The sequence below is a fragment of the Mytilus californianus genome, unplaced genomic scaffold, assembly GCF_021869535.1.
Source record: "Mytilus californianus isolate M0D057914Y unplaced genomic scaffold, xbMytCali1.0.p SCAF_17, whole genome shotgun sequence".
NCBI classification, from domain to species: domain Eukaryota; kingdom Metazoa; phylum Mollusca; class Bivalvia; order Mytilida; family Mytilidae; genus Mytilus; species Mytilus californianus.
This window is the reverse complement of record NW_026262659.1, coordinates 10,659,448-10,677,517: the sequence shown is the minus strand read 5'-3', so window position 1 is coordinate 10,677,517 and position 18,070 is coordinate 10,659,448. Positions and strand designations below refer to the sequence as shown.

The window sequence follows — 18,070 nt, the reverse complement described above, 5'->3', positions numbered from 1 at the left end:
TATATGCATTCATAAAGGATTTGATACCAAAGATTTTGCAAATAGCTCCTGGAACTAAAACTGTGCACTACATCACAGATTCGCCAACATCACAATACAGGAACAAATACATTTTTCATTTAATAACGTTACATGGTATGTTGTTTGATGGAATCACAGCCTCTTGGCATTACTTCGAAGCTGGACACGGAAAGGGACCCTGCGACGGGGTAGGTGGAACGGCAAAACGACTTGCAGACATGGCCGTCAGACAACAAAAGGTTGTAATCCAAACACCGGTAGATTTCTTCAACTGGGGGAAGTCTCAAGAAACAAGTAACATAACTTACATTTTCGTTCCTAAATCCAAATGTCAGAGCGCAAACAACGAAATGAAAGAATGGAATTCCGTTGCAGTGAAAGGCACTATGGAATTACATGCTGTTGTTCCTATTTCAAGAAATGTAATAAGCATAAGAAACACCTCATGTTTCTGTCTACTTTGTTTCAGTGACGGACGCTTTCATCCTGCTTGTGACGGCTGGCGATCTGTTTCTCTGGAGGGAAAACAAAAAAGAAATGCACCTGGGACTGAAACCAACAAGATTGAATTACAAGCAAATGTACCACAGGAAGACGAAGTAGAGCCACACGTAAAAGGAGAGTCATTACAAGCACAACAGACATCAGTGTTTGAGCAGAGCTACCAAAAGGACACGTTTGTGGCAAGTGTATATGACAATGTTTGGTACATTTGTAAGGTGCTTGATTTTGACAACAATGATAATGAATATCAATTGGCATTTATGACGAAGAGTAATCCAGTATCCCACACCATGAAGTGGCCAACAAGACCTGAAGAACTGTGGGTTACAGAGACAGACATCGTTTGTCAGGTTCAAAATCCAGCTCCAGTAGGCAGAAAACCTGTCAGAATGTATAAAATATTACCCGAGGATGTAAACAAAATCGAAAGTCTACTATAAAACAAACATTCAATGAGCTTAATTCATGAAATTGTGGTAACATAATTCACAAAAAGTGAATGTCGATGATTATCTGTTCATTTATGAATGTTAAATTAAGTGTAATATTGTCCATTTATCAAATTTACCCCTAAATGCATGGAGATATTTGGCGTTTTTGCTGAATTTGTTACTATTTTGTCTGATTGAATTTGAGTGAATTACGTTACCATTGACTCACGAATATTATTTCTGAGCATTTGTCGTATAGTATAGATAATATATCTTAAATGGTTTAAATTTTCAAATTCTATCTTATTACGTTATGAATTTCATATTTTAATTGTTGATATAAAGTTTGTTTCTTGAATTTTGTTGATTAAATCCAATTAGAATACTATTTGTTTATTCATATATGATACTGTAAAACCAGAACACATTCCAGACACACACCATTCATTATGTATTCATAAAACAAAGAATCAGACTTCATAATATATTGCTACACATATATATATACTTCATTTATGTCAATCATTGCATTTTAAAAACATTTTGATATTCGTGTGAATTACGTTACCTGATTGATATGCTTTTCCAATGCACAAAAGTTCAGTTAATGCAATGAAATTATGGACAGATTTTTTTTAAATGGAATGAAATGTATACATATATTGATTTGATAAATATTTTGAGCATTCAATTGCGATTATATATTCTATATTCAAACGTGAAAAATATGTATTTCAATTTCTATAAAAAAATCAGAAGATCATTTATTATGACGTCGGAAAAAACCTGGGAAAAAAATTAGAAATGAAAAATGTCTACAAAGATCGATGTTTTTCCAAAACTTATATGTGATTGAAGTTTTTAATATATTGATTTATGATTATCTCGGATTGTCATATTGGTAATTTCTGTAAAAAGGTTAGAGCAGAGCAAGTAACGTAATTCACACCACGTAATAACGTGTTTCAAATGAGTTGCTGAAAAAAATATATAGTAAGACTATTCGGTGCTCATAATAAAAAAAATAAGAAGTTGCAATATACCACATTAAAAAAATAAATGTTATAACTGCTGAAGTGTTAGGCTGATTCTCGTCGTTTTTGTTGTTGCTATGGTCCCGTTTAACTGATTTTGGCTGATAACTGTTATTTTCCCAAATTTTCAACGTCCAAAGCCCGTAATTTCAGCAAAAATCAATGGAGTGGATCAAAACTTAAACTTGATCTGTAACTCATCATAGTAGGCTCACATACTAAAAATCAGCTCAATATGTGAAGACATTTAAGAAAAAAGTCCATATAACTATTATTTTCACAAAATTTTCAAGGTCTAAAGCCCGTAATTTCAGCAAAAATCAATGTAGCAGAACCAAACTTAAATTTGATATTTAACTCATCATAGTAGGCTCATATACTAAGAATCAGCTCAATATGTGAAGACATTTAGAAAAAAGTCTGTATTACTGCTATTTCCATGAAATTTTCAATGTCCAAAGCCTGAAATTTCTGCAAAAATCAGCGGAGCAAAACCAAACGTTAACTCATTCTGTTACTCAATCATAGTAGACTCACATACTAAAAATTTGTTCAAAATGTGAAGGCATCTAGAGAAAAAGACCGTATAACTATTCATTGTGGAATGACAGAATGACGGATAAGGGTAAAACTATTATGGCCCGACAACTTTAATGTGGGGCCATGAAAATAAGTTAAAACTTTCATTTTACCTTTCCCATCTGTTCAATATCCAACCAGCAAGGTAGACCAGCTTTTTCTATGTGTTTCTTTATAGCTCTGGGGTCACCAAAGCCTAGAGATCCTTCTTTGGCCTGTGTAGTAACACTACAAGCCTCATGAGAATTGGCCCAGCAGTAACTTAAAAATATAGCTGGGTTGCTCATTGTATTCTATAAGTATATATAATGTTGTTTGAATAAAAAAAACATGTAGATATCTGTTTTTGCTATAATGCTACTTATGAACATATGCTTAATTAATTCTGTGATTTCATTAAAAGTTGGTTATAAATGAACATAAGAGTAACCCTTGTTAAATGGTATTAATATCAATATAATTCTATATTATGGGCTACACTCAAGTGAATCCAGTCTGACAGATACACCTTACAACACCAATCAATTTATCTTATGAGCTGGGTCGGATAGAAATCTATCTTATGCAAATGAATGTCAATACGTCTGTTAAATTATTTCGGGTTAATAAATCTCTCTGCAAAGTCTGAAACTGTTTGACAATAGAGTTGATATAACAAACCTACAAAACAGAGCAATATTCATCTTTTTATTTCGTATTTGAATGTTCAAAAATCAATCAAAGTCTTGTATATGTACATGTATACGTGAAATTGCTTAAGGTCAATTTCTATCCAAAGCAGCTCTTATTATAGTTGAGTGTTTTGTGTTTTTAAAGATTTTTTTTTGGAATCGCTAGCAGAGTGATACTGTGGATTCATTTTTATTCGTGGTATACCAATCTCGTGGGTTTCGTGGGTCACAGGGAACCACTAATTTCAGAATTCAACGAAGAATAATCCTGAGAAATGTGTATGGAGTCGGATGTTTATTTCCGGTTATGTTATGCAGTTCTAGTATAGTGTTGACTAGCGGTAAACATTGTAACATAACACAAGTTTTTATTGAAAGAAGATACAAGTATTTTGGTTAAATCAATAATAAATATATCGAATATCAGTGATAATTTACTTTTTAAAATTGATTAAAACTGTTCATGGAAAATAACTGCAAGTTGGTAATTATCGTGTCATAGTTTGGTTTACTGGTGATTAAAAAATCAATAGGATTAAGTAAGGGGATATTGCCCGTAGGTAATATTGTTTATGACATGAACATTTATTTTCACACCTTTTACTTATATGACTGTTTATTATATCTGATTAGGGAAATGAGCTTTCAATCAGAGTTTTGAATGCCTTATAAAATTCCGACAAGAATTTATAAATTGTAAAAACAAACAAATAATTATTTGTCATTGTCCATTATTGTAATAGAAGTTTTCAATGAACACTTTAACCTAGAATGACCAAGCGAGGATTTTGACAATTCAAAACTTTTTCAATGAATTCCTTCTTTTTTCTTTGTTTTATTATTGATCAAACCAAGGAGGTTATATGATCTCCTAAATCAAAAAGAAATCCACGAATTACGTATCTGAATTTTTTTTTTTGTAATCAGCAATCCATGAATTTACGTATACCACGAAACGTCTTTTTTTCTCTATCCACGAAAATTGATACCCACGAAAATAAATGAATCCACAGTATAGGAAAACCAAAACAATTGTTCCATTACATTCTGCAACTAGAAAACAGAATACAACAATGTCAAACAAAAACTGTCTTAAATCTGGCTGTACAGAAAATAATTGATGCTGTGACCTCACTTTAATTTTCTAATCTATTTTTTTCCTTCCTTTTTTGCTCTGTCCATTCCATTTTCTAAAAATTTAACCTATTTCATTCTCCCTTTTTTCAAAATATACCATAAAGCCTTTGTATGATATGTTTACCTTTTCAATATCCAGTATAAGACTCTTGATGATATCTATCAAATCTTCCATTTTCTTCTCATATCTTTTAACACTTTTTATCATTGCCATTCTCTACAAACACAAAACAAATAAAAAATTGTTTGTAGTCTCCTCTCTCTCTCTCTCTTTAATTAATTACTAAATCTAGTCTAAAATAATGCAATATATACAAATATGTATTTATATATATATACTGTAAATTCAGAAATTATTGAGTGGTTTATATTAATGCGAATAATGTTTATATTAATGCGAATAATGTTTATATTAATGCAAATAATGTTTATATTAATGCGAATAATGTTTATATTAATGCGAATAATGTTTATATTAATGCGAATAATGTAACTGGGTGAATATCGCAGTAATTAGAAATTGCATTATGATATCTGATACATATATCTGAATGCAGATTTTCCTGAAATTTCAATAATTAATCTCGCATTTCTGTCCATTTTTCAAAAATCACAATAATAAATGTTAAAACTTCATCTCGTCCTGAACATGCATGAACTATTTTCCACTAGTTTTCAATACTGTCCTACTGAGAGATACTCAAGTAATTGAGTACTCATTGACATCACTCATGAATACAAATGTAAAAGAACAGGAACCAATCTTGAACCCTATATCTGTCAGTTCATTGAACACTGAACAGGAACTAATCTTGAAACCTATATCTGTTAGTTCATTGAACACTGAACAGGAACCAATCTTGAACCCTATATCTGTCAGTTAATTGAACACTGAGAAGAAACCAATCTTGAACCCTATATCTGTCAGTTCATTGAACACTGAGAAGGAACCAATCTTGAACCCTATATCTGTCAGTTCATTGAACACTGAACAGGAACCAATCTAGAACCCTATATCTGTCAGTGCATTGAACACTGAGAAGGAACCAATCTTGAACCCTATATTTGTCAGTTCATTGAACACTGAGAAGGAACCAATCTTGAACCCTATATCTGTCAGTTCATTGAACACTGAGAAGGAACCAATCTTGAACCCTATATCTGTCAGTTCATTGAACACTGAACAGGAACTAATCTTGAAACCTTTATCTGTTAGTTCATTGAACACTGAACAGGAACCAATCTTGAACCCTATATCTGTCAGTTAATTGAACACTGAGAAGAAACCAATCTTGAACCCTATATCTTTCAGTTCATTGAACACTGAACAGGAACAAGCCTTGAACCCTATACTTGTCAGTTAATTGAATACTGAAAAGGAACCAGTGTTAAACCCTTCATCTGTTAGTTCATTGAACACTGCGCAAGAACAAGTCTTGAACCCTTTATCTGTTAGTTCATTGCACACTGACCTAGAACCAGTCTTCCACCTTAGATGATACAGTTCTTTTGAACATTGAGCAGGAACCAATCTTGAAACCTATATCTGTTAGTTCATTGAACACTGAGCAGGAACCAATCTTGAACCCTTTATCTGTGAGCTAATTGAACACTGAACAAGAACAAGCCTTGAACCATATATCTGTCAGTTCATTGAACACTGAACAGGAACAAGTCTTGAATCCTATATGTCAGTTCATTGAACACTGCGCAAGAACAAGTCTTGAACCCTTTATCTGTCACTTTTATTGAACACTGAACAGGAACTAATCTTGAACCCTTTATCTGTCAGTTCATTGAACACTGAGCAGGAACCAGTAATGAATCCTATATCAGTCAGTTCATTGAACACAAACCAAATTACCAGTTAGAACTTTATATCTGTCTTTAATTAAATATTTACTGGATTACAAATATTGAACTCTGAACATTTGTGTCCACTGACTACTCACTGGATTGCCAATCTTGAATCCTACATCTGTTTGCTGCCATTCTTGTGATTCGTCCATCACAGCTACAGCAAATGGCTTGTTTAACTGTTCTATGGCATACAAGAACATCTGACGACATTTTGGATAACTGGTAAATCTTTCTGACATACATATAACTAACACCTACAATAAACATAGGGTTATTTCTTTTTGTCATTAAAAGGGTTTTCTTTTTCACAAATATTTTGAAGCGATACCCTTTTTTTCAAATGCATACAAAAAATATTCTAATGCAGACTTTGTCAATTGGCCAAATACAAAGAATTGTTTGCTTTGTACATAAATGATCTTCCATTATATATTAAAATCTGCCATACAAATTTGTATGCATAGGTCAGAAAGAGTATTACTGATATGCAATTAAAAGTACAAGATTTTTTTTTATAATTAAGCATATTTGCAGTACTTTTTTTTAATGAGTACTGTCATCCTAATATGAAAAAGAAATATACAGATACTTGTAATAATTCTATTCATTGTACTATGATAATTTTTTGCAGATTCTAATATATGGGAAAGAAAGTACCTTAGAATTCATGATAGCTACGGCAATCTCAAGTTCTGTTGTGTTGTCCATATCTTCAGAGAACCAACTGAAATTAACAAAAGCTCAATTGAATGGAGAGCTGAATATTACATGCTATACTATATACAAACAGGTACCCTTTTTAGACAGAGAATACTTTAATGGTTAAGGTGTCTATGCTTATACATTACTGTAATTGCCCAGGGTTAATAAAAACAAATATAATACCAAGGAATGATAGTTTTAAAAAACTTTCACAAGTAGGAGACTTCACTACTTTTTACAGTGAAATTGCAAAGAAATGTTACAATTGCTACAATAGTGGAAGACATGTTTTCAAGATGTCTGAAAACAGAAACCATTCTCTAATAAACTGTTAACACAGAGATATGTCTCACCTTTTTGTACTTTTGATAATGAAAATGTTGAAGTTAAAATAGCAATACTTTGACATGTAAGTTATGCAAATATTCAAAGTCAATGAACCATGACTGAAGGTACATGGCAAAACAATCTCCATGGAAATGAGATGTGCCAATGCTAATACAATTGCATACCAAATACCATAGACTTATCATAAGTCATTCCCTTTCAACAAACCTAAACACAAACATTGACTTGTAAGTTATGTAAAAGTTTCAAAGTCAATGAACCATGATGAGGGAGTGGGGCTATATAATCTCCATGGAAACGAGACTTGCAAATGCCAAAAAATTTGCATACCAAATATCATTGACTTAACATTAGCGGTTCATCTTAAACTGATCTAACCACTAACTAATACATGTAAACTAAGCAAAAGTTTCAAAGTCAATAGACCATGACTGCGGGGGCGGGACCAAATATTCTCCATGGGAATGAGATATGCCAATGCGTATAAAACTGCATACCAAATATTATTGACTTACCACTAGTGGTTCCCCTTGAACTGACCTAATCACAAATTAATACATGTAAACTAAGGAAAAGTTTCAAAGTCAATAGACCATGACTGAGTGGGCGGAGCCAAATAATCTCCATGGAAATGAGATATGCCAATGCGTATACACCTGCATACCAAATATCATTGACTTACCACTAGTGGTTCCTAATAAACTGACCTAATCACAAACTAACACATGTAAACTAAGCAAAAGTTTCAAAGTCAATAGACCATGACTGAGGGGGCAGGGCCAAATAATCTCTACGGAAATGAGATGTGCCAGTACTAATACAACTGCATACCAAATATCATTGACCAATCACTAGTGGTTCACCTTAAACTAGACCTAATCACAAACTAATACATTGCTGACGCTGCCGCCGCTGGAAACAACATACCTATGTCTCGCTTTTTTACTATGTCAAGGCGAGACAAAAATGGAACACTCTTGTATGGACTGACTTCAGTTACTTTTATATATTCCCTTGATAAGTTATGAACTCAGAACTTCTTCTCAATCAATATGGTATGCAAATGTTCTTTCATTTAATGTTATTTTCTGTGAAGCGTCTCCTCTACAGGTTGCTATTATTTTGGTACTTGCTTACCACTAATTACATTTCAAACATTCTTAAATTACACAAAAGCTGATGTACTCAAATGTATCTTGTGCTATTATTTCAGATATTATTTCAAAGGCAATGAACTCATAAACTGAAGTCAGTTCACATAACAAATTAAATCTAAAAAGTGCAGATGATTAAGTCTAGTTGATTTATGTATCATGTATAACTAAATAGACCAAAACAAATGTTTCCCCTTCATCTATAGAAGGAACTCCAGTTAAGAAAAGACAAAAATACACATTCTTGTACATGTACTGAAAAGGTATATACATAGCAAAAAAAGAATATATATATATATATTATATGATTAAACTCCGTTTGTCTTTATATATTATATGAGTTCGAATCCCGGCCAGGGAAGAACAAAAAAAATTGCTAAAAAAAAATTTGCTAATGCAAATTTACAGATATAACATTGTTGGGCTATTATTAAGACGAATTATATATACAGAATGTGTTTTCAGCCTTGTATCACCATCTCTGGTGATCCGATGGATAAAATCTGTTGTAGAGTCGTCCCTGGTTCAGATGTACTTATAATATAAATATTTCTGTGACTGCATCTTACATTAATTTGTATGATCCTTTACAATAGATAATTCAGCTGATCTGTAACAGTTCCATCTTCATGCCTTATATATCATGTACTGTGTTACAAAGCTAGATTAAAACTGACGAGGAAAGGTAACACCCGGCCACCGTAAGCTTTATTTTTATAAAGCCGAGGTGGTCGAGTGGTCTAGCACGTCGGGCACAGTGCAATGCGATTTGGTGCCACAATATCTCAGTAGCATGAGTTCAAATCCTGGCCAGGGAAGAACAAAATTATAATGAGTGCGAATCTTAAATGTTTTTAATACAAAATCAATGACTTGGCCTTGAGGTCACAGATCATCTTCAATGGTATGGGTTAGATCATTTTGAGCAAATACACCTGGGATCAAAGGTCTGGGTCAAGGTCAGGATATGCAACCATCATCTTATGGTCATACACCTTCTTAACAAATATCATAGATAAATGTCTAACAATTAAAAAGCTTCAGCCCAGACAAGAATGTATGTTTCACGAGAAGAAGAATTCTACTACTAATTATTAAAAACATATTGTCTCCCTAAGTTGAAGAGGAAACTCAATTTTTCAGTTCAGAAATAATTAGCAAACTAAATTTTCCACTGAAATAAGGTTGAGGACATATGCCATATACATCTCACAACCTTTCAACACCAAGTATTGTTGACCTATCATGTATAGTTACTGAGGAACAGATTCATCCTGGATCATTGTGTGTTAAAAAATTAGGTAATGCTCAAATGCAATGACAACAAATTAGGTCTCATCATATGCATGAAATACCTCAATACAAAATCTTTTCACCCTAGGTAAATTTGGAATAAGATATTAAAGTTATCTGCAAGAAGTGCACGCTGGCAAAGAGGTAGGGCCAATTTCCCCTGAATTTTTTTCACAGAAGAGCCAATTTCAAAAAGTGCTGAAAGAATAAAATTTACGATAAAAACATGAAATAAAAATGTTTTTTGGTCAATATCTTGATTTTTATGTATTATGCTATGTCTGGAAAATAGTTAATTTAACCTAAAAAAAAAGGATGAGAGTCAAATATGCGGAATTTACCGTGTTTTTAGGTTGGAAAAACAGGGAATCCTCCTAGAAGGACACTTCAAACCAAAACAAAGTTATGTTTTTTGTTGTTGTTGTAATTTATACAACTTTTCCCCTAAAAAATGAAATTGGTTTAGTGTGTCCTTAATACCTAAAAAACAACTTTTTTTAATAAAAAGTGGAACATCACTAAATTTTACCTATATAGCTGCTTAATATCGACTTTGTTCTCAAGAGTCGCCGTGGCTCCATTGGTAGCGCTTAAAACTGTAAATAATGGGTTGTTTTTAAGATGGGGTTCAAATCTCATGCTAATTTTACTCATTTTTTATGTTGAAATATTAAAATGTTATGTTTCTATCACATTTTTTCGGATGTTTGTTTAATTCAAAGAGTCACACTAGGTGCTTGTACATAATCAATAACACGAGAATTGATTATATAGCAATGAAGCCCAAATGTTGTGTGTGTTATACACATAACAAAAAAAGGCCATAGCAGAAAAATTCCAAAACAACAAAAATATTTTTTCTAAATCTTGAACAAGAACGTTTTAGAAAATGGTATGATATGTAACAAATGCAGACAGTACTTTTATCGCCAATCCACCAACTGTGTAGATACTAGTATTGGCATTGTTACATTGTACCACCGTCCCTACACCGGAACCTAAGTCATCAGAAAATGAAACAACACCACAGAAAAAATCAATTACACTACCAATCGTGACTGTAGGTAAAACATCAAGAAAATGTTGAATCTGTATCACAACATAGGGTCGATCCATCTGGTACAATGGCATGCAGAAAAGACCAGATTACATGTGTTTGTTACGCAAGCCGTTCTAGTACCAACTGGATTAAGCTGTTGTCTGGTTCATATAGACGGTAAACCCTAAAAGCTGGAACAGTGTATAAATATGGATACATCCAGATTGAGGAAAACAACATGCCAGTTAAATGCGTCCGATATTTTTTGGCTTCTTGGCATTAAAACAGACACGATCTTGAATTAGATTAGCTGATTTATATTTATTTTTAAGTTAAACAAAGTTGTGAAATACATGTACGCTACAAATTACCTACCAACATTAACACGCTAACTGAAGCACCATGTTTTTTTATTTTAATACAAAACTAATTTTGAATATCTTTAAGTTGATAATTCATATTCTAATGCTCTGAATTTGGATTGTAATTAAATATTTGACACAGCATAGCCATAGGTTTCTGACACAGAATGAATGTGGTCTAAGAACTTAACTTTTAATTTACCTATTCAAACCATATCATTATTATTTGCTTTTATATATAAATCAGAAATAACCAATTTAAAAAAATGGAAAATTTTAAAGAAAAAAAAGGAAAAAAAAATCCCCCCCCCCCCGAATTTTTTGAACCCCCTTATGATTCATCAACCCCAAACTCAATCCCAGCCTTCCCTTTGTGGTATGGTACCTTGCAGTACAATTTCAGAGAGATCCATACACTTGAACACAAGTTATTGTCTGGAAACTAGAAAAATGCTTGTTTTTTGGCCCCTTTTTGGCCCCAAATTCCTAAAAGTTTAGGGCAATTACCCCCAAACTCAAACCCAGCTTTCCCTTTGTGATATGGAACCTTGTAGTACAATTTCATAAAGATCCATACACTTACACACAAGTTATTGTCCTGAAACTAGAAAAATGCTTGTTTTTTTGCTCTTTTATGGACCCTAATTCCTAAAATTTTGAGGGAATTACCCCCAAAATCAATCCCAGCCTTCCCTTTGTGGTATGGTACCTAGCAGTACAATTTCAGAGAGATCCATACACTTGAACACAAGTTATTGTCTGGAAACCAGAAAAATGCTTATTTTTAGCCCCTTTTTGGCCCCTTATTCCTAAACGTTTTGGGCAATTACCCCCAAACTCAATTCCTGCTTTTCCTTTGTGATATGGAACCTTGTAGTACAATTTCATAAAGATCCATACACTTACACACAAGTTATTGTCATGAAACTAGAAAAATGCTTGTTTTTTACCCCTTTTTGGCCCCTAATTCCTAAAATATGGAGGCAATTACCCCCAAAATCAATCCCAGCATTCCCTTTGTGATATGGAACCTTGTGGTACAATGTCAGAGAGATCCATACACTTACACACAAGTTATTGTCATGAAACTAGAAAAATGTTTGTTTTTTGCCCCTTTTTGGCCCCTAATTCCTAAAATTTGGAGGCAATTACCCCCAAAATCAATCCCAGCATTCCCTTTGTGATATGGAACCTTGTGGTACAATGTCAGAGAGATCCATACACTAACACACAAGTTATGTCTGGAAGTTACAAAAATGCTTATTTTTGGCCCCTAATTCCTTAACTGTTGGTACCATAACCCCCAAAATCAATCCCCACCTTCCTTTTGTGGTATTGAACCTTATGGTAAAATTTCAAAGAGATCCATTCACTTAAACTAAAGTTAGAGTGCGAAAACCAATGTGTCTTCGGACGACATCGACGACGCCAACGTCATAAATTTTTTTGCGGTCGTATAACAATAGTCTTGGCCTTGATTATTGTAGGAATACCCTGATACCTGTTCAAGGTATGAAAATAGATGATGTGACGTGTTTTTATATACTAAAATTAGTTTCTATCGGGCTATTTAAAACATGATTTACCTAGCTAATCAAATGAAAAAAACTCACGGGAAAATGGCCCTACCTCTTTGTAATTTGAAGATTAATACCTATGTCTAAACTATAACAAGATTTCACAGGAACACACAAATGAGCCTTGTTCTATTGTTTTTATTTTTGCTAAATTTTATTCATATATTACCAGTTAAATCCCACTTTTCTTAAGTCTTCATGTATTTGCCTAGGGTCTACCATCTGTCCTTCTTTATCTTTAGGAGGTATATCCTCAGGGTTGTATAGTATAACCACATCCTGTGCCATGTTTGTTCTGATTTCCTGTAGTGTACCAATACTCTCCTGTATCTGTACATCAAACTCTGTGTCTCTGTTGTCTGGCATGTTACCTAGAAACAATTATATATTGATGTTTGGTTAACATCAACCTCTGTCCCTCTTTTTTCTGTGGTTATTCCAGGTTTCAGGGGAAATATTTTGATTTAACTGACTTTTTTGTAGTATTTTTTATTAGTGGTACAAATTATATTCTTATAAATTTTAAATTACAAACGAAAGTGAACAAACGCCTGGTGAATTTGTAGTACGGTAGAGTCCCTGAAGTGGATACCTCGGGTATGCAGGGTTGTTATGATATAGCACATAAAATGTAGAAAGTCTTATAACAACAACACTTTTGGGACTGCTGCAGAAAATTTATTGATGTACATGTTTCCCTGCCTAGGGCACAGTCATCAGGCACCAAAACATGTAGATCAATAAATTTTCTGCAGCAGTCTCTAGAGTGTTGTTGTTATAAGACTTTCTACATCTTATAAATTTTGTTTCTTAATAACAAATTTCTAGAAAACTGAAAAGTGGTTCTTACTCAAGTATGATAGTGTACTCTTGATAGCATCACTGAAATGAAAGTTGATTTTATATAAATCTGTAAGAGTCTGTCAAGGAACACTGTAAGGAAATAAATGATATTCTGTTGGAATGAAATACTCAAAAGTTCACCTATAGACACTGTATGGAAATACTTGGTACATTGTAGGAATGGAATACTTACTCAAAAGCCCAATGACACTGTACGGAAATACTTGGTACACCGTAGGAATGAAATACTTACTCAAAAGTTCCCCTACGGACACAGTATGGAAATACTTGGTACACTGTAGGAATGAAATACTTACTCAAAAGTTCCCCTATGGACACTGTATGGAAATACTTGGTACATTGAAGAAATGGAATACTTACTCAAAAGTTCCCCTATGGACACAGTATGGAAACACTTGGTACACTGTAGAAATGAAATACTTACTCAAAAGTTCCTTGGTACACTGTAGGAATGAAATACTTACTCAAAAGCCCTATGGACACTGTATGAACGTACTTGGTACACTGTAGGAATGAAATACATATTCAAAAGTTCCCCTATGGACACTGTATGGAAATATTTGGTACATTGCAGTTATGGAATACTTACTCAAAAGTTCCCCTATGGATACTGTATGGACATACTTGGTACACTGTAGGAATGGAATACTTACTCAAAAGTTCCCCTATGGACACTGTATGGTAATACTTGGTACACCGTATGAATGAAATACTTACTCAAAAGTTCCCCTATGGACACTGTATGGAAATATTTGGTACATTGCAGTAATGGAATACTTACTCAAAAGTTCCCCTATGGACACTGTATGGAAATACTTGGTACACTGTAGGAATGAAATACTTACTCAAAAGTTCCCCTATGGACACTGTATGGAAATACTTGGTACACTGTAGGAATGGAATACTTTCTCAAAAGTTCCCCTATGGACACTGTATGGTAATACTTGGTACACCGTATGAATGAAATACTTACTCAAAAGTTCCCCTATGGACACTGTATGGAAATATTTGGTACATTGCAGTAATGGAATACTTACTCAAAAGTTCCCCTATGGACACTGTATGAAAATACTTGGTACACTGTAGGAATGAAATACTTACTCAATAGTTCCCCTATGGACACTGTATGGAAATACTTGGTACACTGTAGGAATGAAATACTTACTCAAAAGTTCCCCTATGGACACTGTATGAAAATACTTGGTACACTGTAGGAATGAAATACTTACTCAAAAGTTCCCCTATGGACACTGTATGGAAATATTTGGTACACTGTAGGAATGGTGCATTTACACTATGTGCTCTACTGATTAACTCTGCCTTAAACAGGAAGGGATCTTTTGTTCTCTGTAAAATACAATAAATAATTCGTTGAGGCATAAGTCAAGTAAATTATGAATTTTACGATGTTGAACTTGACATGTTGTTGAATTGAACATAATTCTTGTTGCTAATGTTGCAATTTTTATAATTTCAACTGTTTGCATTTAACTGTAAAAAATAAGAATTTATCTTTTTGAAAAATGTTTCATTTTTTACACATTAGAGTTTGATGAAACATACTTATTGGTGAAATTTCACTATCCACATCAATGCTCAACGAATGTCTCATAGGAGACCGAATTACTCATATTTTTGCAATTCTGAATATTTTTTACTTTTTTTTAAAATTTCATTTTTAAATTTCCAGCTTTTGGAGTGTATTCAAAGGAATCAAGACCAAAACATATATTTTTGTTTCTTCAAGCCTGGATTTTATCATTTATTATCAAATAAAATTTTTAGTCAAATCATCAAGGCCCTACCCTTTCTCAAATTGCCTATTCAAAATCAAACGGGTCTCCTAGGCAGTCATCCCATGGAGAAGAACAAATAGGATTTATAGATCTCAAATAGAAAAGTTTCAAGAAAAATTATAAAATGATAAAAATGGTCAAATGGTCAAAAGCCCTTCTATATATATTTAAGGACAAAGACTCCTATAAGGAGCAAGGTGAAACTTCGTGTTGAAATCCTTCTTCATATGTAAGAATGGTTAAATGGATGTAGGAAATATTGTAAATATAAAGATGTCAATTAATTTGGTCAAGTTTGATTCAATTCTTAAGTAAACTGAAGACAAATTTCAGTTGACAAACTTCCACGTATAAAAAAGGCAAAAAACAATTATCTTCTAAAAATCAAATATTAAGATTCACATGGGTATGCAGTGTCAAATAACTGTTAGAATGCACCGAATCCTAAAGTAAACGTAAAAGTTTTGTTTTGACAAATTTTTGCTATGTAAATCTGCTATGTACAAAATTGTAAATTTCATGTTTTGCTAGTTAAAAAATACTAAAGTGCACAATTAAAGACAACATGGAGTAGATTTAGTTCAATCTTATTCCTTTATTAAAATGCAATCAGATTTTGCATTCAAAAACATTTCGCCTGACAGACAGACAAGACTTTCAGGACAAAAAACATGTCTCCAGACATATACTCATTTGGGACTGTATGTTAATTTGCAAATGCTTTTTTTGTGGTCACTATGTTTTTGGGTTGTTGTCTGATTGAAGTTTACATATAAAAATTTAAATATGTATGTAATTATGTAATCTTTGAAACATGTCCTGTATTTAATACAAACCTAGTACAAATTAGATAGTCCAAGATGTGATTACATTTTTTACCATAGAACTTACCTCTTTTTCAACACAATCAGGACATGGTATATAAAAATCATAGTCTACACCAGTGAAGGAGTCCTTTATCAGTGTACTAATGGTCTCATGGATCAGGTCTAATATGTTCTTTGGTCTTGGTCCCTGTACTGTCACAATCATCTCATAATCACTAAAAAGAAGAACAAGCTTGAACACAATCTTCATAAGTTTCTCTTTTGTCTCATTTAAAATATTACAATAAAGGTACTAAAATATGACTAACATATAATAAACCATAGGGGGATCCAGGGGGGCCCCGGGTCCCCCCTTTTGTGGGAAAAATTTGGTTGATTATTATAATCACTGAAGCAGTCAGTGGGCCCCCCCCCCCCCTTATGAAAATTTCTGGATCCTCCACTGTAAACCGAGACTCCTAGGAACCTGAATCTTTCACCTGGTAAAAATATACCATTATACTAATATTGTATTTTCACTATTTCTCATCTAATTACACCTTATATAAGAATGCCGGATTTTGATTGGTTGGAAGCCAGTGTATTTTTTCGCATATTCTAACCTTTTTCCTCATTTCAAACGAATTTGCCTGTTTTTCACCACTGCCGGTGAATATGCCTCAAATTCCCCTCTATGCTGTGGTATTTTCCATTTTGGATATTCTTTTTTTACCCTCGCGAGCCTCTTCCCGCCGGAACTTTTCTCACCTTATCCCAATTATCAAGGCAACATGATTAAGCAATATTGATTTATAGAGGTAATTCGAAAACTGTAAACAAAAATGATCGATTTAATGATGGATGACAATGACGTTTACACATAGATATCATGACGTTACAAAAAGACAGTGCTAACGCGTATAAGTACATGTATAATTCCTGAGGTACTATGATAGTCTTTACTTATCCTCAAAATTAAGCATAAATATGTTATGGATTACAGCTTACTAGTAAAAAAAAGATTTCCCTTTACCTGTACAGAGAGTTTTAATCAAAATCTATTCGGTGTAATTAAACAGATATATCATGTATTTTTCACAAATACCCCTCCGAAACATGATATATCTGTTCAATATTTGGTTTTCAGCTAACAAATAATTTATTTTCACATGTTTAACTTTCTAAGTGGTGTCAAGTCAAATCATAGAACAAATTTTTCTTCAGCGAAAGATCACAATATCACTTGATCTAAACATTTTAAAGGTATTTTCACTGACCAAAACATCTTAAAACAGTTTATATCTTAAATATGCATGAGTTAACTTCAAGGATTCACGTAGTTAAGACCGTTTAGTGATAATAAGCATAAGTTTCATAACATTTGGTTGAGGCAAACTAAAGTTAGAGAACGGAGACGACAGATTTAGCAATTTTAGCGGTAATAGTGACGCCACCCAATTTCAAACTTGATCTGTGTTTTGTGGTAAAAAGCTTTGTGTATGAGTTTTATAACATTTGGTTGAGGCAAACTAAAGTTAGAGAATGGAAACTAATTTGGGGGACATACACAGGGACGGACAAGGATAACACTTATTGCCGCCTCAGCTACAACGGGGGCATAAAAATTGAACGTCCTTCAATGAGCAACCTTTTCTCTTGAAAATTTGCATCTATGAAATTGTATAACAGTAAAAGGTACTGTAAGTTTAGAAATTGCGAGATTAATTATTGCGATTTCAGGAAAAGCTTTATACAGATTTATGTATCAGATATCATATCAAATGCGAGTTCTTTTTATTGCAATATTCACTCAGTCTTTTTATTAACATTAATAAAAACCTCACAATAATTTCTCAATTTACTGTTTTCAACACTTCATCATAATTAATCAA

At 33.2% G+C, this 18,070-nt stretch overlaps 1 protein-coding gene across 2 annotated transcripts in view; it reads right to left on the bottom strand.

Annotated features, from left to right (window-relative positions):
• LOC127726365 (uncharacterized) overlaps positions 1 to 18,070 on the bottom strand; it is a 111,393-nt gene that overhangs the window by 41,464 nt on the left and 51,859 nt on the right. For both annotated transcript variants that reach the window (XM_052233725.1, XM_052233724.1), the window contains exons 20-26: positions 16,264 to 16,414; positions 14,806 to 14,923; positions 12,882 to 13,083; positions 6,895 to 6,961; positions 6,330 to 6,491; positions 4,502 to 4,594; positions 2,683 to 2,862 (exon numbers count right to left, since the gene is read on the bottom strand). In XM_052233725.1, the coding sequence (XP_052089685.1) occupies positions 2,683 to 2,862; positions 4,502 to 4,594; positions 6,330 to 6,491; positions 6,895 to 6,961; positions 12,882 to 13,083; positions 14,806 to 14,923; positions 16,264 to 16,414 (973 nt within the window). The remainder of the gene's footprint in view (positions 1 to 2,682; positions 2,863 to 4,501; positions 4,595 to 6,329; positions 6,492 to 6,894; positions 6,962 to 12,881; positions 13,084 to 14,805; positions 14,924 to 16,263; positions 16,415 to 18,070) is intronic.